Source organism: Eleutherodactylus coqui, chromosome 8, assembly GCF_035609145.1.
Source record: "Eleutherodactylus coqui strain aEleCoq1 chromosome 8, aEleCoq1.hap1, whole genome shotgun sequence".
Taxonomy (NCBI): domain Eukaryota; kingdom Metazoa; phylum Chordata; class Amphibia; order Anura; family Eleutherodactylidae; genus Eleutherodactylus; species Eleutherodactylus coqui.
The window spans coordinates 167,515,399-167,540,341 of NC_089844.1; the positions used below are offsets into that span (position 1 = coordinate 167,515,399).

General features: G+C 52.3%; 1 protein-coding gene across 1 annotated transcript; it reads right to left on the reverse strand.

Moving 5' to 3' along the window:
- Window positions 1-16,680: 16,680 nt before the first annotated feature.
- LOC136577652 (ubiquitin-conjugating enzyme E2 T-like) lies at window positions 16,681-17,495 on the reverse strand. Its single transcript, XM_066577561.1, has one exon. It carries the CDS (start codon window positions 17,452-17,454, stop codon window positions 16,894-16,896), a length of 561 nt encoding a protein of 186 aa, XP_066433658.1. The 5' UTR covers window positions 17,455-17,495; the 3' UTR covers window positions 16,681-16,893.
- Window positions 17,496-24,943: the final 7,448 nt, after the last annotated feature.

Here is a 24,943-nt window from a genome sequence, read left to right on the forward strand (position 1 = left end):
ACTGTTCCCAATTCCGCCAACATTGTACGGAATCCGGGTGGAATGATGCCGCCCTAAAAGACCTATTTTTGACCGGTCTGTCTGAGGGTCTTAAGGACCTACTCGTGGCCCATCCAGAGCCAAGAACCCTGGAGCAAGCCATGTCGCTGGCTATTCAGGCCGACCGACGTTTGAGGGCCAGACACGTCGCTCGGACCACTCCACTCCCCACACCCACTTCTTCTACTAAGCCGACTTTTTCACCTCCCACCACCGAGCCCATGGAGCTGGGAGCCATGAACCCCAAGCAACGACGGGAATATCGCCTGCAGAAGAACCTCTGCTTCTCCTGTGGGGAGCCGGGTCACCGCATTGCTACCTGCGCTAAGAAGCCACGGCAGGAAAACTTCCGCTCCTAGGCAGTTGTCGGGAGGACTGTCTAGGAGCCAAGGTACTCCCTGTGTTGTCCAAAATGTTACTGCCCTGCACCCTAGAATTCCATTATTTCCACTGTACTGGGCAAGCCTTCGTTGATTCTGGGGCTGCTACTAATTTCGTTAACTTTAATTTCGTTGCTCAACTGTCCGGGGTTTTGTTACGTTTAGAGACTCCGATTTTTGTTTCAAAAGTGGACTCCACTCCATTGCAAGCAGGGGTAGTTAATCTGGTTACCCCTGAGGTAAGGTTTACTATAGGAGCCCTACATGTTGAAATCTGCACATTTCTGGTGATGAGAGATTTGTCCGTGGACGTCGTCCTAGGTCTCCCCTGGCTCCGGGAGCACAATCCTGTAGTAAATTGGGACACGTTGGAACTGGTAGAGTGGGGTCCCCGCTGTGCCAACCACCTATGTCTGGTGGAGGTGGGGATCTCCACCTGTGAGGGGATTCCATTACCAGATTACCTCTCTGAGTTCTCGGACGTTTTCTCCAAGCAGTTATCTGAAGCCCTTCCGGAAGGCAAACTTTTTGTTCCGTTGTCACTGAGACTGAAAGTGTTAGAGGAGACACATGCTTCAGTCCTAGCAGGACACCCCGTTATCAGGGGTACTCTAAAGTTAGTATCCAGACTCTATTGGTGGCCGCATATGGCCAGGGATGTACGGTTATTTGTGCCCGGTTTGCGCAAGGGGGAAGAATCTCAGGAGACGTCCTGAGGGTCCTCTTCTTCCCTTGCCAATTCCGTCCAGGCCATGGTCCCATTTGTCCATGGATTTTATTACTGATCTGCCATCCTCGCTGGGGAATACGGTCATTTGGGTCATAGTTGACCGTTTCTCTAAAATGTCACATTTCGTTCCGCTTTGTAAGTTGCCTAACGCCAAACTTCTGTCTGAAATGTTCATAAAGGAGATTGTTCAGCTACATGGGATCCCCGAGGATATTGTGTCAGATAGAGGGGTACAGTTCGTCGCTCGCTTCTGGCGAGCTTTCTGTAAAAATCTAAATGTTAATTTGTCTTTTTCCTCCGCCTTCCATCCCGAGAGTAATAGACAGACGGAACGGATGAATCAAGAACTTATCCAGTACCTGCGACTTTTTGTCTCTGATAACCAGTTTCAGTGGGCCAACTACTTACCTCTCGCTGAATTTGCTATTAACAACCATGTTAACTCGTCTTCCCAACTGTGACCATTTTTCTGTAACTATGGGTTCCATCCCCGTTTCTCACTGTCTACTCCTTTTGTCTCGAACAATCCGGCCGCTGACATATCCTCTGAGGAACTGTGCACAGTTTGGGCCCAGGTTCGTAAGAACCTTCAGGGTTCCCAAGAGAAACTGCGTAAATACTCTAAGAAAAGATGTACTATCTCGGCACGGTTTGTGGTCGGGGAGCAAGTTTTATTGTCATCCAAGAATCTGAGACTTAAGGTTCCCTCACTGAAACTTGCTCCTCGGTTCATTGGCCCATTTACTGTGTCGCAGGCTATCAACCCGGTGTCGTATAAGCTGTCACTTCCTGACTCTTGGAAGGTCCACAAGGTTTTACATAAAAGCTTGCTTAAAAAGTACGTGACTCCAGTTCTACCCACCCAGAACCCGCCCCCTCCTTCTTTGGTACAGGGGGAACTGGAGTATGAAGTAGAAAGGCTTGTTGACGCCCGACGTGTTAGAGGTTTGCTGCAGTACCTGGTCCACTGGAGAGGATTTGGCCCTGAGGATAGGACGTGGGTCCCTGCCAGGGATGTTCATGCGCCACGCCTAGTCCGATCATTCCACAGGGCTTTCCAGCTCAAGCCCGCTCCTGGCCATGGGGGTCCGGTGTCCCCCCGTAGAAGGGGGGGTACTGTCAGAACCAGCAATTCTCGCGGCCGCCGTGCCCGCACCCCCGGTCATGCCACCCAGGTTACAGGAGTGCGGTGTAGGGGAGCCCCGGTTCTAGTAATCTCCCCGGGCCACTGTAAAACTGGAATACGCTGTACCCACATGCTGAAGTGAGCCAGGCCTACAAACAATCTAATTTTTAGAAAGGCCAAAACCCCTCTTACATCAGAGAGAATAGGCGATCATAACCATGTAATACAGAAACTGGCATTACAGATTCACTCATGCAGTATTACACTAGGAGTAAGTGCTGAATATAATGGTAAACAATGGATAATAGAAGTCGGGATAACAATTCTTAGAACTTAACGAGACTAGTCAGATGGAAGGTAACTGGGTTTGAAGGCGCAATGCAGTCCATCTAAGGGACTGTCGAGTCTACGTGGGTTCTAGACTGTTGTCCAGTAGCGTGCTGGTCGCTGAGGTCTAGGGGAAGATTGAATCGGCGAGTCATATGGAATCCTCTCTTCCTCTAGAATACATCTCCTGTCATCGAGAGACCTGATAGAATATGGCCTTTGATTGATGGTGGCTGCTAGGGCAAAAGGAAAGTTCCATCTGTAGCTGATCTCTCTCTGAAATGCCAGGGTGATAGACTGCCAGCTTCACTGCTTAGCCGATACGGCGGGCGCTATATCAGCGTACAGTAGAACTGAAGAAGGGGCTGCTGGAAGGGTAGATAGAGCTGCAGACAGAACGGAGCACTAGAATAACACCCAGAGGCACGGCTGGGTTGGAGGAATTGGAGAGATCCCTGTGGATCCTGTCTAGGCAGAAGGAGTCTTGTGCAACTGGAGGAAGAAGTGCTGAAAGAGGTTGCTAGCAGCTCCCTATAAACTAGTACTAGTCTCAGGTAAGCCCTAAATCCTGATATTGGCCCTTCTGCTTCTGTTCTCGAGGTTCTCGCACCGGAGCCCAAGAGCATCCACTCTGGCAGCATAGTCATCCCATTTGGCCCACTCCTGGCCCCGGGCATCCACTCTGGCAGCATAGTCATGCCATTTGGCCCGCTCCTGGTCCAGGGCAACCACTCTGGCAGCATAGTCATGCCATTTGTGCCACTTCTGGTTCTGGGCATCCACTCTGGCAGCATAGTCATCCCATTTGGCTCACTCCTGGTCCAGGGCATCCACTCTAGCAACATAGTCATCCCATTGGGCCCGCTCCTGGTCCCGGGCATCCACTCTGGCAGCATAGTCATGCCATTTGGGCCACTCCTGGTCCCGGGCATCCACTCTGGCGGCATAGTCATCCCATTTGGCCCACTCCTGGTCCCGGGCATCCACTCTAGCAGCATAGTCATCCCATTTGGCCCACTTCTGGTCCAAGGCATCCACTCTAGCAACATAGTCATCCCATTTGGCCCGCTCCTGTTCCCGGGCATCCACTCTGGCAGCATAGTCATGCCATTTGGCCCGCTCCTGGTCCAGGGCATCCACTCTGGCAGCATAATCATCCCATTTGGCCCGCTCCTGGTCCCGGGCATCCACTCTGGCAGCATAGTCATCCCATTTGGCCCGCTCCTGGTCCCGGGCATCCACTCTGGCAGCATAGTCATCCCATTTGGCCCGCTCCTGGTCCAGGGCATCCACTCTGGCAGCATAGTCATTCCATTTGGCCCGCTCCTGGTCCAGGGCATCCACTCTGGCAGCATAGTCATCTCATTTGGCCCGCACCTGAGCTCAAGAGCATCCACTCTGGCAGCATAGTCATCCCATTTCGCCCGCTCCTGGTCCAGGGCATCCACTCTGGCAGCATAGTCATCTCATTTGGCCCGCACCTGAGCTCAAGAGCATCCACTCTGGCAGCATAGTCATCCCATTTCGCCCGCTCCTGATCCCGGGCATTCACTCTAGCAGCATAGTCATCCCATTTGGCCCGCTCATGATCCTGGGCATCCACTCTAGCAGCATAGTCATCCCATTTGGCCCGCTCCTGGTCCAGGGCATCCACTCTGGCAGCATAGTCATTCCATTTGGCCCGTTCCTGGTCCTGGGCATCCACTCTAGCAGCATAGTCATCCTATTTGGCCCGCTCCTGGTTCTGGGCATCCACTCTGGCAGCAAAGTCATTCCCTTTGGCCCGTTCCTGGTCCTGGGCATCCACTCTAGCAGCATAGTCATCCTATTTGGCCCGCTCCTGGTTCTGGGCATCCACTCTGGCAGCACAGTCATTCCATTTGGCCTGCTCTTGGTCCAGAGCATCCACTCTGGCAGCATAGTCATCCCATTTGGCCCACTCCTGGTCCCGGGCATCCACTCTGGCAGCATTGTCATGCCATTTGGCCCGCTCCTGGTCCAGGGCATCCACTCTGGCAGCATAGTCATGCCATTTGGCCTGCTCCTGGTCCAGGGCATCCACTCTGGCAGCATAGTCATGCCATTTGGCCCACTCCTGGTCCAGGGCATCCACTCTGGCAGCAAAGTCATCCCATTTGGCCCACTCCTGGTCCAGGGCATCAACTCTGGCAGCATAGTCATGCCATTTGGCCTGCTCTTGGTCCAGAGCATCCACTCTGGCAGCATAGTCATCCCATTTGGCCCGCTCCTGGTCCCGGGCATCCACTCTGGAAGCACAGTCATGCCATTTGGCCCGCTCCTGGTCCAGGGCATCCACTATGGCAGCATAGTCATCCCATTTGGCCCACTCCTGGTCCCGGGCATCCACTCTGGCAGCATAGTCATGCCATTTGGCCCGCTTCTGGTCCAGGGCATCCACTCTGGCAGCATAGTCATCCCATTTGGCCCACCCCTGGTCCAGGGCATCCACTCTGGCAGCACAGTCATGCCATTTGGCCGGCTCCTGGTCCCGGGCATCCACTCTGGCAGCATAGTCATGCCATTTGGCCCGCTCCTGCTCCAGGGCAACCACTCTGGCAGCATAGTCATCCCATTTGTGCCACTCCTGGTTCTGGGCATCCACTCTGGCAGCACAGTCATTCCATTTGGCCTGCTCTTGGTCCAGAGCATCCTCTCTGGCAGCATAGTCATCCCATTTGGCCCGCTCCTGGTCCCGGGCATCCACTCTGGCAGCATAGTCATCCCATTTGGCCCGCTCCTGTTCCCGGGCATCCACTCTGGCAGCATAGTCATCCCATTTGGCCCGCTCCTGGTCCAGGGCATCCACTCTGGCATCATAGTCTTCTTATTTGGCCCGCTCCTGGTCCCAGGCATCCACTCTGGCAGCATAGTCATCCCATTTGGCCCGCTCCTGGTCCCGGGCATCCACTCTGGCAGCATAGTCATGCCATTTGGCCCGCTCCTGGTACAGGGCATCCACTCTGGCAGCATAGTCATCCCATTTGGCCCACTCCTGGTCCAGGGCATCCACTCTGGCAGCATAGTCATCCCATTTGGCCCACTCCTGGTCCAGGGCATCCACTCTGGCAGCACAGTCATTCCATTTGGCCCGCTCCTGTTCCCGGGCATCCACTCTAGCAGCATAGTCATGCCATTTGTGCCACTCCTGGTTCTGGGCATCCACTCTGGCAGCACAGTCATTCCATTTGGCCTGCTCTTGGTTCAGAGCATCCACTCTGGCAGCATAGTCATCCCATTTGGCCCGCTCCTGTTCCTGGGCATCCACTCTGGCAGCATAGTCATGCCATTTGGCCTGCTCCTGATCCCGGGCATCCACTCTGGCAGCATAGTCATCCCATTTGGCCCGCTCCTGGTCCCGGGCATCCACTCTGGCAGCATAGTCATCCCATTTGGCCTGCCCCTGGTCCCGGGCATCCATGATTTCATCAGTGTTTTTGTTCTGGATCAGCTGTGCGTTCTCCAAGATCTGAGATTTGTTTCCATATATCACATTCTGCTGATTGTAATTCATCCAGGAACATCTTTTTGATATGTTTAAGGAGAGAAGAGTCAGAAGTAGATAAACCTTCTGTGGTGGGTGTTGAGGGTGATTGACGAGGCTGCCAGTCAGAAAAGGAGTCCTGTGAGTCAAGAGATTAAGACCTTTGGGAGGATGGAGCCGTAGGCTGAGATGCTGTACTTTGTGAGAGAAGAGTTCTGGAAGGGTGCTTGGAGTAGGAGCCATGAGGGTTTGTTCTGTTTGGCCCTCTCTCTGTGATTTAACTAAAATGACCAGGAGGTGTGGCAAGCTGAGCGGGTATGTAGAGAGGAGCACAAAGATGGGCTAGGAGGAGACTCTTGTGAGGGGGTAGCCATCCCAGTTGTCGTGTATGTGCTTACCCTGCTGGGGATTCAGTAAGACTCGTTACACTGCCTTTTGCTTTATGGAAGAATCCAATGCCCAGAGGTTGGGGTGATGTTATGGAAAGGCTGATCCTTAACTGGCCACTGGGGGGCAGCAGTGGTGTGGCAGAGATAAGGAAAGCTATCCCATGGATGTTTTGTCACAGTCGTCATATCTCCTATGGCCACTAGATGGGAGCAAAATGATATAGCGAGACCCAAGGAGGAAGTAGCTCTGTCTGTCTGTTTGTTATATTTTCACGATTGAACTGTTGAAGTGATTTTGCGGACATTTGGCAGGGAGATAGCTGCATCCTGAGGAAGGACAGAGGCTATGTTTTATCCTGAAAATGTATAGAGATTTCAAGGGGGCGCAACAAGACAGATTTATTTGGTGATACGCAGACGCACCTCTGCTCCACCACTGGCGCCATGGTGGAGGGGAAGGGGGTGCACATCATAAGCTAGGCCTCCCCAAACGGGCAGACACGTGAGGGCAGACGTTGCTGCTGCATGCATGCGATTATTAAGCTGGCAGGGATACCCGGTGTTTCCTGGGATTAAAACTTAAGACAAAGACACATTCACATGGATTGAGATTTTAACCCCTTAAGGACACGGCCTATTTTGGCGTTGAGGGCGCAACGATTTTTTGGGGATTTCCATCTCCACTTTTCAAAAGCCTTAACTTTTTATTTTTCTGTCAACACTACCGTATGGGGGATCTCCCCAGTAAAACATAATAAACAAGCTTGTTCTCTGCTCTTCAGGCTTCTACACATGTCGGACGCCATAGCTCCATCCTCCGTGTCCAGTCTGTATTTAACCCACTGCAGTCAGCCTGTACTTGGGACGTCACAGGCTGCTGCACCAATTACAGCTCTCAGTGTTAGAGCAGAGGTCTTTGATTGGCTGCTGCAGCCTGTAAACATCGTACTTTTACCACAGGGAGCATTTTTTTTTTTTTTTTAAAGTGAAACAAAAATGAGAAAATAGTCCCAGCACTCCAGGGGTTAAAATAGTAAGGTCAGTGTATTAGGGTAAAATATGTTAAAATTAAACTAACTTTGTCAGGGGCACCAATCTAGAGAGCCCCCCTTAAAATCCAACGTCGATACTGTGTTCGAGGCACATTTGGATTTTAGGGGTCTCTATATTGAAGTAAGTTTAAAGGCCCACAAGCATTATCACTCAAGAGACCTTCAGTCATACACTTATAACTATCATACCATACACGTAGTCTCAAGCATACAGTGACTGTACTGAATTTGCATGAATTTGCATAAAATTTATTATATTAGACTAAACATTAATTTTGCATGAAAACATTAAATGACTTTTAGCGTGAGAAAATTACTTCAGACAGCATAAGCAAATAAACGTCTTAACTTGCAATCCGCCTTTACTTTCACTTCCTCCAGCACGGACTTAAACATTTTTAAACCTAACGCAAGGCCGCCTGCACACGGGCTGAAATCCCACCGCGGGATTTCCGCCACTGAAAGTTTGCATAGGAGTGCATTACAATACGCACTCCTATGCAGACGGCCGCGCGAAATCTCACGTGGCAAACAAACCGCGACATGTCCTATTTTTGTGCGGGGCACGCACTCACCCGGCCGCCGGCTCCGGTCTGTGCATGCGCCGCAGCCGGCACACGAAAGAGCTGGGGCCGCCAGGCGCGGGAGAGTACGCGCTCGTCCCTGCAGGCTCTCGGGTCGGGTCCCGCGGCGAGAATTCTCGCTGCCGGATCCGACCCGCTCGTGTGCAGGCGGCCTAACTAGCATGAAAACATTTCAACATGAAAGAACATTACTTTGCAGTCTGTTGTGCATAACTGAAAAAGCAAGAAATGAAGAATTGTCTCTTACGGAAAAAGTTCTTTTTCTTAAAACACAAACTTAGTTTTGGGTCTCCAGATAGTCTGAGAAACATAGATTTCTCCGGTCTCCGACTCCGTGGTCCAGCCTGAAGGGGATGGGATGCTTTCCCAAGAAGTAATCCCAAGGGATGGCACTGAAGATGGACTATCCGGACCGCGAAGCCGTGTCTTCACCTCCCTCGGCAGCAGGGCTGTTGTGACGGACAGGTCCAGTCTCTTGACTTCTGGAGGACCAGTGAGCAGAGGCCTCAGCTCCCTCCAAAATGACAAGAGCTCTAGAGCACTAAAGTGTACCTGTACCCCCAGGTCCTCAAAATGCCGTAAGAGGTGGGGGCGTGGCCAAGCTATGGGAGAGTGAGGACGCACGGCTCTCAGCTCCGCGGCCGCCAACGAACAGATTGCCGACAACCAGACACCACTCACCAGCAGGATGATGAAGAAAGGAGGAAATCGGAGGGGACACCCCCCTCCACCCAGCGGGACCCCGTTGCGCCGCTATCTTCATGGCGCGGGCGCCGCAAAAGCTACTGTAGGAAGGAGTCCCCCGGCCAGCATGGCGCCGGGAAGCCACGTGGAGCCGACACTGCAGAGCGGAGGAGAAGCAGGAAGCCCGCGCTCACACGGAACCCCGCGCTCCTCTGGTAGGGGTAGTGCAGGAGAAAAGGCACAGGCTCCGGCGGCTGCAGCAGGATCCAACACTGCCACAGCTCCCAGCACAGCCAGACAGAGCCCCGATACCACCCCAGGCCTGATGAACAGCAAAGGGGAAGGAGAGAGCAGACTGAAAGGTATGATGGAGCAGCCCACATGGGCCCCCACAGACACTCCAGATACACCAAACGGAGACACAGAGACCCATGCACATCACAAGACAGCTCTCCCGGGGGATAACCTGGCCGACGAATCCACTCTCACATGTACAGGGGCCCCATTACCACCTGAAAATGGCCCAATACAGAGACCCCCAGAGCCGCCATCAGACGACTCCCAAAACTTGCAAGCCCTGTGGACCATGGTCTGTGCCCTACCAACAAAGACAGACCTAGAACTGCAACTTCAACGCATTGAAGACAAACATGAGAGAGCCATATCTGCAGTTAATCACTCCATACATACCCTGGCGGAGCGAGTTACCACTCTAGAGCAGACCCCGACGGTGTCATCTATGGACTTTCAACAACTATCCCTCACAATAGAAAAGCAACAGAAGCAGCTTAGAGATTTTATTTTCACTTAGATGACATAGAGAACAGGGGCCGCCGCAACAACTTAAAATTAAGAGGTATCCCTAAGGACGTACCCCCAGATGCCCTATACGAATGTGTAACGTCCATCTTTAACAAACTGCTGCAACGCCCGGAAAACAGTGTAATAGAAATGGACAGAGTGCACCGTCTGATGGGCGGGAAGCCGCGGAACCCCAATGTCCCCAGAGACGTCATCTGTCGCATACACTTCTACAGACAGAAAGAGGAGATCCAGTGACTTGCATGGGAACAGGGAACAGTCAGATTCAACGGGGCAGAGATCACAATCCTACCGGACGTCTCAAGATTACACTTAACAGCCGGAGAATAATCCGCCCATTACTAGATGCGGCTCGTAGAACAGATGCGACATACAGATGGAGACACCTGTTCCACCTGATTTTACGCAGGCGTGGCCGTACCTTTACGGTCAGATCTCCCTCAGACCTTGAGGGGGCATTCAACTTCCTGGCGGTACCTGCGGTCCCGATCCCGGACTGGACTGCCCCAATGGACCCAATCCCCCCCAATGCGTAGGGGACCTGAACATTGGGGGTCTCAAACCCCCGGTCTTCAATGCCAGACTAGGCCACGATCTTCCTGATACCGCTCAAGGACACAGGACACTACCTAAGAACACTACTGGACCTGACAAGCCTACACCTTCGAACTCTCAAGAAAGTTAACGGAGCGGCCGGTTCTCCACTATAACCACAATCATTTATTTCTCCTTTTTTCTCTTCTGTCTTAATATTCTTTGTTCCCTTTCAGAACAGACATCGCAATATGCGGCTAAGCGGACAAGCCGAATGTTTATGCAGTTCGCGGTTGAACAACTAATAGAATAGGAGAAGTTATTCTGTTAACCGTTTAAACATGCTTTGAGTCCAAGAGCGCCCTTGCAGACCCTACGCAGTCTCACGTTCCCCAAGTAGGGCTTCAGAGGCTCTGATTAAACCCCCAAGTTTGGGGGAACAGACCCTCTGACTAGTTTATAGATACTAGCGTATAGCTAGCACGGACCCCAAGGGTATTTAAACAGCTACTTTCGGTGTCTGTCTACACCCCTGTGAGTCCATCCCTCCCCTCCTGCGTCCCCCCACTTTCCTCCCTACCTACTCCCCCTTTCCAACACGCACTCTTACGCTCCAGGAGTACCACAACTCTATTCCATCCGAGCAAACATGGTCTCCCGCCCCGCTAACTATACGGTTGTTTCTCTTAATGTACAGGGACTGAACACCCCGAAGAAAAGGTCCTCCATCTTCTGTGGAAAAGAAGAGCACAGGTGGCCTTCGTCCAGGAGACGCACTTCCGGACAGACGCACTCCCGAAGTTCTCTGATGCCAGGTTCCCGAACACTTACCATGGCACGAATCACGAGTCCAAATCAAAGGGAGTCTCTATCCTCATCGCCAACTCGGTGCCATGGGAGCATGTGGAGACGCGCTGTGATCCAGGAGGCAGATACCTCTTTCTTAAGGGTAAGCAAGCCAATGCACCGGTCACACTAGCAACAGTGTATCTCCCTAACGCCAACCAGGTGACCTTTTTGGAAAGGACCCTGGAGGACTTAGAGGAATTCAAGGAGGGCACCCTGATACTAGGGGGAGATTTCAATATCACCTTAGACCCACACATAGACACATCTTGAAGCAGTAGCAGTCTACCAATAGCGACACACCGCAGGATCTGGAAAACACTCCATAAACACCAACTAGTTGATGCATGGAGGCTCGTACACCCCACTACCAGAGACTACACGTGCTTCTCAGCACCACATAACTCTTACTCCAGAATAGATTATTTTCTCATACACCATTCGACCTTGTCCACCCTGGTCTCGGCAGACATAGATAATATAACAGTCTCGGACCACGCCACGATTACCTTATCCCTAGCACTCCCATCCATACACAACAGAATATGGCACTGGAGATTAAATGAATCCCTAATCAGTGATCCAACTACCTCTGAAGAAATCAGCAAGGCACTACAAGAGTACTTTGACCATAACAATACCTCAGATGTAGACCCGTTAACGACATGGGAGGCACACAAGTGTGTCATCCGAGGTGTATGCGTTAGCCTTGGCTCTCGTCTCAAAAAGGAGCGCAGTGCTCAGCTCAGGTTATTGCTCTCCCAAATCAGAACCCTAGAACTTATTCATAAAACCCCTCAGGGAGACGATAGGGGAGCAGAACTGACGCAACTCAGGGAGAAGGTACGCTTGCTCTGCCTAAGTCATGCAAAGGCGAACTTAGTAAAATGTAGACGTCACTTTTTTGAGTTCGGAGACAAACCCAGTCGTACACTCGCCCGCGCTCTCCATGACACCAGATCCAAGACATATGTACCGCACATTACAAATTCTAATGGTCAAGTATGAAACACCCCCCAACAGATAGCAGAAGCATTCAGAGACTACTACCAAGCCCTATACAATCTGGCCCCCTCAATGCCAGACCAAGAAAAGACAGCTAGAAAGGCGAAAATGGTAGACTACCTCCAACGCTCAAACCTAGCCAAATTCTCACAGGAGGCCATTAGCACAATGGAATCTCCAATCACGCCAGAAGAATTAACGGGCCCTGTCAGACTCCAAAACAGGGAAGGCGCCGGGACCCGACGGGCTCACTCTCACCTACTATAAAAAATACGCGTCAATCCTATCTCCCCACTTCATCCAGGCCTTCAATGCCATTCCAACAGGAAATAAACTGCAGAGAGACACCCTAAAAGCCCACATAACGGTAATCCCAAAAGAAGGGAAGGATCCATCACAATGCCAGAGCTACCGCCCTATCTCATTACTAAACGCGGATTTGAAATTGTTCTCTAAAATATTAGCCAGCAGAATCTCCCCATTCTTACAAACCCTGATTCACAAAGATCAGGTAGGCTTTGTCCCACTAAGAGAGGCTAGGACAATACAACGAAAACAATAAACCTGAACATAAAAAAAAGCTCACTCCCCATCTGTCTGTTATCTACAGACGCGGACAAAGCCTTTGACAGAGTAGACTGGGACTTCATATTTGCTACAATGTCCCACACGGGAGTCGGGCCAAACATGATCTCATGGCTGAAGAGCCTATATTCCAACCCAACGGCCTCTGTCAGAGTGAATGGTCAGCTCTCCTCGCCATTTACGATTGGCAACGGTACTAGACAGGGTTGCCCACTGTCACCCCTGATTTTTGTCCTCTGTCTGGAACAGCTGCTGGGACATATCCGCGCTAGCCCCGACTTAAAGGGAATCAAGCTGTCCAACACAGAGCACAAGATTACAGCATATGCGGACGGTCTCCTATTTTTTGTCGTAAACCCAAGAATATCCCTACCTAACTTGCTAGCAGAAATTAACCAATACTCTGCTATATCAAACTTTAAAATCAACTATAACAAGTCAGCGGCGCTCAACATATCACTACCACAGACCTTAGTATCTGAGCTCCGAGATTCTTTCCCTTTCGTATGGGCACGAGACCATATACAAGATCTTGGCATCAAATTGATGCCTGAAACTGAGGGATTATACACAGCGAACTTTCCAACACTTCTAAGTAGAATAAGGCAAGACCTCAGCTCCTGGTCAAAGGGCCTTTTCTCATGGTTTGGTAGGGGGGCAATAATTAAAATGAATATCCTCCCAAGGGTGCTATACCTGCTTCAGGCCCTCCCCATACGAATCCCAAAACAGTTTTTCCAAAACCTGGACTCTCTGATGACCAAGTTTGTCTGGGCAGATAAACCTACCCGGATAGCAAGAAACACGCTCTCCAGACCAAAGAATGAGGGGGGTATAGGCCTCCCCAACTTTAAAAGATACTACCAAGCAGCACACTTAACACGTATTATTGACTGGCACAGACACTCAACAATTAAACAATGGGTAAACATAGAGCAACATCACACCCCCACACCACTTGTAGTGCTACCTTGGACGCAAGAGAAGGCCCCCCCGGAAATAACCCAACATCCCACAATCTGCCCCACACTATCAATAGCGGCGCAAATGTACCCCAGGGCGAACATATCACCTAAACCATCCCCAATGTTCCCAATCCTGGGTAATCCCTCCTTCTCCCCAGGCGTAGAAAAGCGGGCTTTCAAAAGTTGGTTTTCGGAGGGCGTGTACCGAGCAGAACATTTCTTACAAGATGGCCAATGGCTATTGACAGGCGCCTTACTAGAAATGGCAGACAAAGCACAAATGACACTGTGGCAAACTCTCCAATTAAGACACTTCCTTTTATCTCTCCCCCGACCCAACACATTCACGCGTCCGAAAACACAATACGAATTCATCTGTAACGAAGAAGGTCCCTCCAGACATACGCTATCAAGGATATACAACATACTCAACACACAGTCGGAAGCACCACCACCAGGATACATACAGAAGTGGGAGACGGAACTCGGGATTACATTCTCCCCTGAAGAAAGGGAGAGAATATTCACTATCGCACACTCCTCATCAATCTCTAGCAAGATACAAGAATCAGGATTTAAGATTCTCTCGCGATGGTATAGGGTGCCCTCCTTCCTAAACGCAATATTTCCCTCGGTCTCACATCTATGTTGGAGATGTGGCACTGGACAAGGTACACTGCTGCACGTGCTCTGGGAATGTCCGGACCTGGCAGGCTTCTGGTCGGAGGTTTGGCGGATTACGTCAAAGTTTACAGACCGGTTGCTTCCAAGGGCCCCCGCTTTCTTTCTCCTGCATCATAGCGATATACCACTAGCAATGTACAAAAACTCATTGACGTGCTACCTGGTGAGTGCAGCGAGATCTTGCATCCCCAGACTTTGGAGGCAGACAGCCCCGCCCACACTGGGCCTATGGCTTAGCACAGTGAACCGGATTATGGAGATGAAGGACCTTACGCCGTCCCTCAATGGGCGACAGGAGAAATTTAGGAAGACTTGGTCCCACTGGATGTTTCAGAGCTCGGAGGAATACCGGCAATTGCTACGCACGTAAGATACCGCACCCCCCCCCCCCCCCCCCACACACACACTACTCTCCCTCCCGTTCATTCCTACCCCCTCCCCCCCCCCCCCCCCCCCCCCCCCCCCCTCCTTAAATGTCAGGTTGTTTTCCTACTACGTTCAAGCTTAAATGACAGTTCTTGGACCATATGATACTCTACACATAACAGTGAAGTGGGAAGTATTAATGGTTCAAGCACAATGTAGAAAATGTTCATTCTAGTTAATAGACCACAGATAAAGTAACAAGAGGCGGATGAGGTGTCCTCAGGTTACCAGAACTTGGTTAGTTTAAAGGTTGTAAAATGTTTAAAGAAAACGTTTTTCGTTGAATGACACTGTGATAAACATGGAAATGGAAATTGAAAATGACAAAATAAAGAATTTAATTAAAAAATGCTGTATGAAAGGATGCAATACCGGGGGTATAAGTGCACGGGCCACCCGGTTGTCTCTGTGGATCACTATCCAGGAGAGCGACGGCTCCTCTGTCCCCTGTGGCCACAGTAGCGGTACTGACCTGGGTTCCTGTATGTTTGGAGATGGAAATGCTGGCAGCAGTATGACCACCTCTGCAGACTTAGGTGGCATCCATGGCCTACAAGGTTGTAGTTTTCCTGGATGGAACAGCCTCTTTTTCAGCGGCAGCACTGGGGTGATTCCTTTCATTATCTCCAGTAGCTCTGGCTCATCACCCCAATAGTACCAAGGTTCAGGTGGTGGGCAGCTCCCCGCACCCCACGGACCACTTGGCTGCTCACGCTGTTAGTGGGAACCATTTCTTTTTCTGCCTGGCTAAAAATGTTCTAAGCCTAGGAGTCTGCAGCCGCATTTAGCTCCTCCCACTTTGTGCACCAGCAAGTCTATTCAGTAGGGGTAGTCCCCCACCTACTTTGCGCCAGGCCAGGGCACTGTCTTTTTAGCACCAAGCAGCTTTGGTGGGAGCTACTTGGAGGGAGTGAGTCACAGAGGAGAGCATTATTGTGAAATGGGTGCGATCTTGTGTGGCCCCATTAGGTTTTAAATGGCAGTCCATTAGACTTGTTGCAGCAGGTTAGATCCTGTGGCAAGTGATGCCAGAAAAAGGTAGTGCTGCAACACCCCAGAGGGATGACCCCAGACACTTGACTTATGGGATGAGCCAGGAGGGTTAAGTGTTCGCTTATCACGGTGGCACTTACCGGCTTCTTGTCCAAAAGGGATGACACAGCCAAGGCCAGAGCAAGATTGCAGGTCACCTTGGACACCCCTAGGATAGGGAATGCCAATAAATGAGATAATGAGGGTAGTTGTCATGGGTGACGCCACCGTTCCCACACGCCTGTATGCTACGCGGCGGAGAAATAGCACAGAGACTTGTGTATAGTACCTTGGGTCCCCAGAAATCGGTTAGGACCCCGTATAACTTTTACTGAATAATAAACTTTTACAACAGGTAATGCAGGTACAGAAGGTTAGAGCACAGAGGTTGGGGGGATATGCAGGATGAAAACCGGTCCCACAGTCCACGTTATCTGTATGGCATCACTCCTGGATTGGGAGCACTCCGGAGGAGGAAGGGGGGTAGGGGTCACTCCACAGATACTCTGGCAGAGTGTCTCCCATTGCCCAGTTTTCAATGGGGCCGGCAGCATCACACAACGTACTACGGGCACACGGTGCAATGTTTACCCCTCGAAAGCAATGGGAGAAACTCCTCAATCCTCCACCGCAGCGGCGAGCCGAGGGAGAGAGTCGCTACTTCTGCAAAGTGACGCAGGGCAGTTTTGATACATAAACACCGTGATCCGCAGTCAATGGGCTTTCACTGATCCATACATACCGGCGGGCAGACACTGTCGATACACACGAGAAAGAGATCGCAGCCTGCCCTACTGCTCAGTGTACGACACAGCAGATGCAGCGCTGTCCATACGTGATACATTACATACGGGCAGCGAGTCATACACGACCCGCTATGACATAGGGGGGAGTTAGAAAAAGGGCCGTCACACTGCAGCATCACAAACACTGATAAACCGCTGCGGATTGGGGGGGGGGGGGGGGGGGGGGGGAATGACCTGCCACATCCATATGAATAAGCCGCACCTTGGCAGTAACCATGATGCTGATGTGGTGAGGAGTTTGCTGCCCCCTGCTGTCGGTGACCCCTCACGGCAGGACAGCTGACCTCTCTGCATACAATATGCTTTTATTACAAACAAAAGTCCGACACTACTGCCACCTGGTGGCGAGGGAGGCTGCTGCACTGTCCCGTGCCGTCACGGCAGTCCGGGCAGCGGCTTCTTGGCGGGCTCGGGCTGGTCAGCGCTGCGCCGCTTCTGTCCGGTACTGGCTTCCCGGCTGCTGACAGCCGCGTCCCGGGGTTTGGCGTGTTTCTCGGTCCACTCCCGCGCTGTGGCCGTGTACGCCGCCCTGTGGTACTTGTACTCCCGGGCGATGTCCGCCATGAGGGGGTCCTCCGGGTTCGGCTCGTTCATGAGGAGCTGGATGGAGGTGAGGACGGAGGACAGGTTCAGCGCGGGCCTCCAGGCGCCCTCTGGCGGCGGCTTCAGGATGTCCAGGCAGATCCTGCCGGCCGTGTCTATGTTCGGGTGGTAAATGGGGGTGAGAAACTGCAGGCGCGGCGGCTGGAAGGGATATCTCACCGGCACGGCGACCTCCAGGCTGAACACCCCGCCCTCGTAGGGAGAGCCCGAGCCGCCCACCACCTGCGCCCGCAGCTGCTCCATGTTATCGTCCACCTGCCAGCAGCTGATGCCGGTCGGCGGCTCGGTGCTGAGGAGCTGCAGCTCCCGCTTCAGCCGTGACTGCCGCTGCATCTCGCCGTACCGGGAGGGAAACCTGCTGCTCGTCAAAAAGCCCGCCAAGCAGACCACGTGACTGCTAGGCGGGGAGACTGCGGCGGCTTCAGTGTGGTGACGGTCACGTGACTGCTAGGCGGGGAGGCTGCGGCGGCGGCTTCTGTGTGGTGACGGTCACGTGACTGCTAGGCGGGAGAGGCTGCGGCGGCTTCTGTGTGGTGACGGTCACGTGACTCCTCGAACGAAGGGCGGGAAAAATGGGGTGGGAAGGTAACCATGAGGGCGGTCCGACCTCACAGGGCTTCTGTCATCACCATGGTGACTACTGTTCTACCTCCTGGGGTCATAGATGAGGGGAGAGGGACGCGGGGAGCGGTTATGAGGGCGCTCTCACACATTGGGGATTGTTATGCGGATCTGCACCAAAATCCCCCATATATTGACCGTTCTTAGGGCAGACTGTCTCTTGTATTTTACATGAAATGGTGTCCATGTTGCGCTGCGGCTCTGCTGTACCTCACAGCCATTTCCACCCTGTGTGAACATATCCTTATACTCCCCAAGTCCCCCGTTCCAGCACTGCGCCCCCAGCAGGTCAGCACACGCATGTACACTGTGACTGCATGTATTCACCGTTCATCTCTATGGTATAATGCACACAGCCTTCTGAAGAGTCACACTGTGCGCACTGATTCATCAGGGGTGCAGCCTGCAGCGGGGGTCCGGGGGAGTATAAAACCCCCCCCATATAATGTAGTTACACAGCAGGCTTTGATCATTGCTTGTGTGATTGTGGATATTCTTATATTCACTCATTATCAGACCCCGCCCCAGTAGAAGTTGTCGCTCTGCCATATAACCCGTCCTGCGGCTCCATCTCAGGCAGATCTGTAGTGATGGGAGTTGTGATTAGATGGACGGTCTTGTCACCGGAGGCCCTATAAGTGGTTCCCCCTTGGCCTATAAGAGGCTCTCGGAGGCTCCTTGTGTGTAGTGACCTCTTCTTCTGCTTGTAGAGCTTGTTGGCCGCTAGACGCCTCTACAAGGCAGAGAAGAGATTTCACCCCGTTACCAGAGGGGGGCGCATTATTGGGATGTGAGAAGCTGGATGGTCGTATCAATGAATTGTCCCCCATGGCCGTTCTGACCAGACTGTTGGGGGATGTTGGGACCAGTGGGAGTGTGAGGGCACACAAGGTGACCGGGCTCAGGACGCCCCCTACAGACCACCAGTAGAGAGGACCATCTGACAGGACTGTTAGGAGGTGTTGGGACCAGTGGATATGTGAGGGCACACAAGGTGACCGGGCTCCGGGCGCCCCCTACAGACCACCAGTAGAGAGGAGCGTCTGACCAGACTGTTAGGAGGTGTTGGGACCAGTGGATGTGTGAGGACACACAAGGTGACCAGGCTCAGGACGCCCCCTACAGACCACCAGTAGAGAGGAGCGTCTGACCAGACTGTTAGGAGGTGTTGGCACCAGTGGATGTGTGAGGGCACACAAGGTGACTGGGCTCAGGACGCCCCCTACAGACCACCAGTAGAGAGGAGCGTCTGACCAGACTGTTAGGAGGTGTTGGCACCAGTGGATGTGTGAGGGCACACAAGGTGACCGGGCTCAGGACGCCCCCTACAGACCACCAGTAGAGAGGAGCGTCTGACCAGACTGTTAGGAGGTGTTGGGACCAGTGGATGTGTGGAGACACAGTCGGTCACCCCTAGTATTGGTACGAGGGACAATGACAGCTCAGCGATATATTCAGGACATCCTGCAGCCACATGTGTTCCTCTCATGGTCGCTTCCAGCAGGATAATGCCCGGCCGCACACACATGGGGGTCACAGGAGCCCCCACAACATTGTCACACTTCTGTGGCTGCCCGGTCAACAGATTTATCACCAATAGAACATATGGGATCATCTGGGACGCCAACTTCCACAGCCTACGAGTTTGCACGATCTAGAGGTTCAGTTACAGCAAATGTGGAGTGATATGTGGAGGATACCAGACACAACCTGTATGCCACCATGCCCGCCCGTATCACATCTTGTATCCAAGCTAGATACGGTACAACAGGGTACTAGAGCCTCCATGCCCGCCGTATCACATCTTGTATCCAAGCTAGAGGCGGTACAATAGGGTACTAGAGCCTCCATGCCCGCCGTATCACATCTTGTATCCAAGCTAGATACAGTACAACAGGGTACTAGAGCCTCCATTATCCCCGTATCACATCTTGTATCCAAGCTAGAGGCGGTACAACAGGGTACTAGAGCCTCCACGCCCGCCTGTATCACATCTTGTATCCAAGCTAGAGGCTGTACAGCAGGGTACTAGAGCCTCCCTACAAGGGGTCAGTTCACAAACGATCCTTTATCTCTGATACTGTAATCACTGATATCAATGTTACAATCACACAGAGAAAGTTTCGTTCTGCTCTGACGACTCCTCGGTGATTGATTTTTTTTGACAATGAGTGCATATACGATTGTTTTTAAAATTCTACAGATGGGTGTTTTTGACCATCGACTCCCTGACTAATCACTATATCCATAATCGGCATTATATGAAGGCCACGTTCACTCCATCAGGATTCTGTTAGCATTTAGGTGCTGCAATTGCAAGAAAAAGTAAATCCCCTCCACCAAACATTTCCCGCAGCTGCTAAATCCGTGCATTAAGGATAACGAGGTGCGGATGTAAAATCAGCAGCGTGTCAATTTTTATGCTGTAGATTTTCAATGTGGACAGTAACCATTACAGGAATCCACTGCAAATCCGTGGCGTTTCCGCACCAAAATCCACTAGGGATTTGTAAAGTACATGGTGCTGCAGTCAATCTAAAGAGTTCGAGCCTACGCTAATAGTGGACATGTAACAGAGGTGTCTATACAGTCTTTTATAGGTCCTCTGCTGTTCCTCTTGGGTTCTCTCTCCCCCATTTAATCCCTTAGTGACAGCCCCATTGCCTTTTTACGTCCTGGCTTTGTGGGCTTTAATCCTCAGTGACGTAAAAACACGCCTTCCCTGAGGATGAAAGCCCTGCAAGCTCTGGACGTGGCAGCTGCATGCCGCCGGTTCATGGAGATAGCCGACAACATGGAGCAGTCATGGCCCCCCTCCGGTCATGAAATCATCATTAAAGTGAATAAAAAGCCCCCCCAAAGTTAGTTTCGACTCTCCTCACGGATCACATCCATGAGGGAGGCTGAAACTACTCACCCACATCCTACGCGGTGATCTGATCCGGAACAGACCCTCCAGCATCTTCCACGCATGCGTGTCTTAGGTTAAAATGGCGACCCATGCGCAGATGACTAGATCGGCATGGGGCATTTGAAATCTCCTGCTTCCCGACTACTAAAACTCCTAATTGCATCAGGTATAATACTGCGACGCCCCTGTGCCGCTTCGCTCGCCGCTGCATATTGTCTCATTGCATTAGGTATAATACTGAGACCCCCTGTGCCCACTCTGTTTCCTGATGCATAGTGTCCCATTGCATCAGGTATACTACTGCAATGCCCCTGTGCCCGCTCCGTTCTCCAGTGCATAGTGTCTCATTGCATCGGGTGTAATACTGAGACACCCCTGTGCCCGCTCCGCTCCCCGCTGCATAGTGTCTCATTGCATCAGGTGTAATACTGAGACACCCCTGTGCCCCTCCCTGGTGCATAGTGTCTCATTGCATAAAGTATAATACTGCGACACCCCTGTGCCCACTCCACTCCCCGGTGCATAGTGTCTCATTGCATCAGGTGTAATACTGAGACACCCCTGTGCCCGCTCCGCTCCCCGGTGCATAGTGTCTCATTGAATCAGGTATAATACTGCGACGCCCCTGTGCCCGCTCCGCTCCCCGGTGCATAGTGTAACATTGCATCAGGTATAATACTGCGATGGTCGTGTGCCCACTCCACTCCCCTGGGCATAGTTTCTTATTGCATCAAGTATAACATTGCAACACCCCCGTCCCCGCTCTGCTCTCCGGTGCATAGTGTCTCATTGTATCAAATATAATACTGTGACGCCCCCTGTGCCGCTCCTGCAATGAGACACTATGCCCCGGGAGCGGAGCGGCACAGGGGACGTCGCAGTATTACACTTGTTTCAATGAGACACAATGCACCGGGGAGCGGAGTGGGCACAGGGGCGTCGCAGTACTATACCTGATGCAATGAGACACTATGCAGCGGCGAGCGGAGCGGCACAGGGGTGTCGCAGTATTATACCTGATGCAATGAGACACTATGCACCGGGGAGCGGAGTGGGCACAGGGGCGTCGCAGTACTATACCTGATGCAATGAGACACTATGCAGCGGCGAGCGGAGCGGCACAGGCGTGTCGCAGTATTATACCTGATGCAATTGTACACTGTGCATCAGGGAGCAGAGCAGGCACAGGGGTGTCGCAGTATTCTACCTGATGCAATAAGACACTATGCACCAGGGAGCGGAGTGGGCACAGCGGCATCTTAGTATTATACCTGATGCAATGAGACACTATGCATCGGGGAGCGGAGCGGGCACAGGGGCATCGCAGTATTATTCCGGATGCAAAGACGTACTATGCACCGCGGAGCGGGCACAGGGGCATCTCAGTATTATACCCGATGCAATGAGATACTATGCATCGGGGAGCGGGCACAGGGGTGTTGTAGTATTATACCTGATGCAATGATACACTGTGCATTGGGGAGCGTAGCGGGCACAGGGGTGTCGCAGTATTATACCTGATGCAATGAGACACTATGCATTGGGGAGCGGAGCGGGCACAGGGGTGTCGCAGTATTATACCTGATGCAATGAGACACTATGCACCGGGGAGTGGAGCGGGCACAGGGGTGTCGCAGTATTATACCTGATGCAATGAGACACTATGCACCGGGGAGCGGAGCGGGCACAGGGGTGTCGCAGTATTATACCTGATGCAATGAGACACTATGCACCGGGGAGCGGAGCGGGCACAGGGGTGTCGCAGTATTATACCTGATGCAATGAGACACTGCACCAGGGAGTGGAGCGGGCACAGGGGGTGTCGAATTATTATACTTGATGCAATGATACACTGTGCCCCGGGGAGCAGAGCAGGCACAGGGGCATCGCAGTAATGAGACACTAGGCAGCGGCGAGCAGAGCGGCACAGGGGCGTTGCGGCATTATACCTAATGCAATCATACACTATGCATCGTGGAGCGGAGCAGGCACTGGGGCGTCGCGGCATAATATTCGTCATCTCTGGAGATGAGCGAGCGTACTCGGTTCGGGTGTTTTTGCACTCGAGCACCGCTTTTTCTGAGTAACTGACTACTCGGACAAAAAGATTCGGGGGGCGGCGTGGTGGAGCGGGGGTTAGCAGTGAGGAACAGGGGGGAGCTCTCTCTCTCCCCCTCCCCCACTCCCCTCTGCAACCCCCCGCTCACCCCCGGCGCCCCCCGAATCTTTTCGTCCGAGTAGTCAGTTACTCGGAAAAAGCGGTGCTCCAGTGCAAAAACACCCGAACCGAGTACGCTTGCTCATCTTTAGTCATCTCCCATCTCACAACTATATTTAAAGGGGTTGTCCCTCGGCAGCAAGTGGGTCTATACACTTCTGTATGGCCATATTAATGCACTTTGTAATGTACATTGTGCATTAATTATGAGCCATACAGAAGTTATAAGAAGTTTTTCACTTACCTGCTCCGTTGCTAGCGTCCTCGTTTCCATGGAGCCGCCTAATTTTCGGCGTCTAATGGCCAAATTAGACGCGCTTGCGCAGTCCGGGTCTTCTTCTTTTCTCAATGGGGCCGCTCGTGCAGGATGCCGGCTCCGTGTAGCTCCGCCCCGTCACGTGCCGATTCCAGCCAATCAGGAGGCTGGACTCGGCAATGGACCGCACAGAAGCCCTGCGGTCCACCGAGGGAGAAGATCCCGGCGGCCATCTTCAACCGGTAAGTAAGAAGTCACCAGAGCGCGGGGATTCAGGTAAGCGCTGTGCGTTTTTTTTTTTAAGTCCCTGCATCGGGGTTGTCTCGCGCCGAACGGGGGGGGGGGGGGGGGGGGGAGGGGGGGTTGAAAAAAAAAAAAAACGTTTCGGCGCGGGACAACCCCTTTAACCTCTCTCGAACCTCTGGCATCTTTCCCTCTTCTTTCAAACACGCCGTCATATCCCCACTGCTAAAGAAGCCAACTCTTGACGCGACTGATGCAGCCAACTACCGACCCATCTCAAACCTCCCCTTCATCTCCAAACTACTAGAACGCCTAGTTTACTCTCTCCTCGACCCCCTACAGTCTGGCTTCCGACCCCAACACTCGACAGAAACTGCCCTTACAAGGATATCAAACGACCTACTGACAGCCAAATCGAGGGGCGATTCAATGAGACAATGAGACACTATGCACCGAGGAGTGGAGCGGGCACAGGGGCGTCACAGTGTTATACCTGATGCAATGAGACACTATGCACTGGGGAGCGCAGCGGGCACAGGGGCGTCTCAGTATTATACCTGATGCAATGAAAGACTATGCATCGGGGAGCGGAGCGGGCACAGGGGCATCACAGTGTTATACCTGATGCAATGAGACACTATGCACCAGGGAGCGGAGCGGGCACAGGGGTGTTGCAGTATTATACCTGATGCAATAAGACACTATGCACCGAGGAGTGGAGCGGGCACAGGGGCATCTCAGTATTATACCTGATGCAATGAGACACTATGCATTGGGGAGCGGAGCGGGCACAGGGGCGTCTCAGTATTATACCTGATGCAATGAAAGACTATGCATCGGGGAGCGGAGAGGGCTCAGGGGCATCACAGTGTTATACCTGATGCAATGAGACACTATGCCCCAGGGAGCGGAGCGGGCACAGGGGTGTTGCAGTATTATACCTGATGCAATAAGACACTATGCACCAGGGAGCGGAGCGGGCACAGGGGCTTCTTAGTATTATACCTGATGCAATAAGACACTATGCATTGGGGAGCGGAGTGGGCACAGGGGCGTTTCAGTATTATGCCTGATGCAATAAGACACTATGCATTGGGGAGCTGAGCGGGCACAGGGGTGTCGCAGTATTATACCTGATGCAATAAGACACTATGCACCAGGGAGCGGAGCGGGCAGAGGGGCTTCTTAGTATTATACCTGATGCAATAAGACACTATGCATTGGGGAGCGGAGTGGGCACAGGGGCGTCTCAGTATTATTCCCAAAGTAATAAGACACTATGCATTGGGGAGCGGAGCGGGCACAGGGGTGTTGCAGTATTATACCTGATGCAATGAAAGACTATGCATCGGGGAGCGGAGCAGGCACAGGGGCATCGCAGCATTATACCTGATGCAATGAAAGACTATGCATCGGGGAGCGGAGCGGGCACAGGGGCATCGCAGCATTATACCTGATGCAATAAGACACTATGCACCAGGGAGCGGAGCGGGCACAGGGGCTTCTTAGTATTATACCTGATGCAATAAGACACTATGCGTTGGGGAGCGGAGTGGGCACAGGGGCGTTGCAG

What these genes read in the sequence shown, in the direction of transcription:
- LOC136577652 (XM_066577561.1), bottom strand. Translation starts at nt 17,454, where the DNA reads ATGCAGCGGCAGTCACGGCTGAAGCGGGAGCTGCAGCTCCTCAGCACC.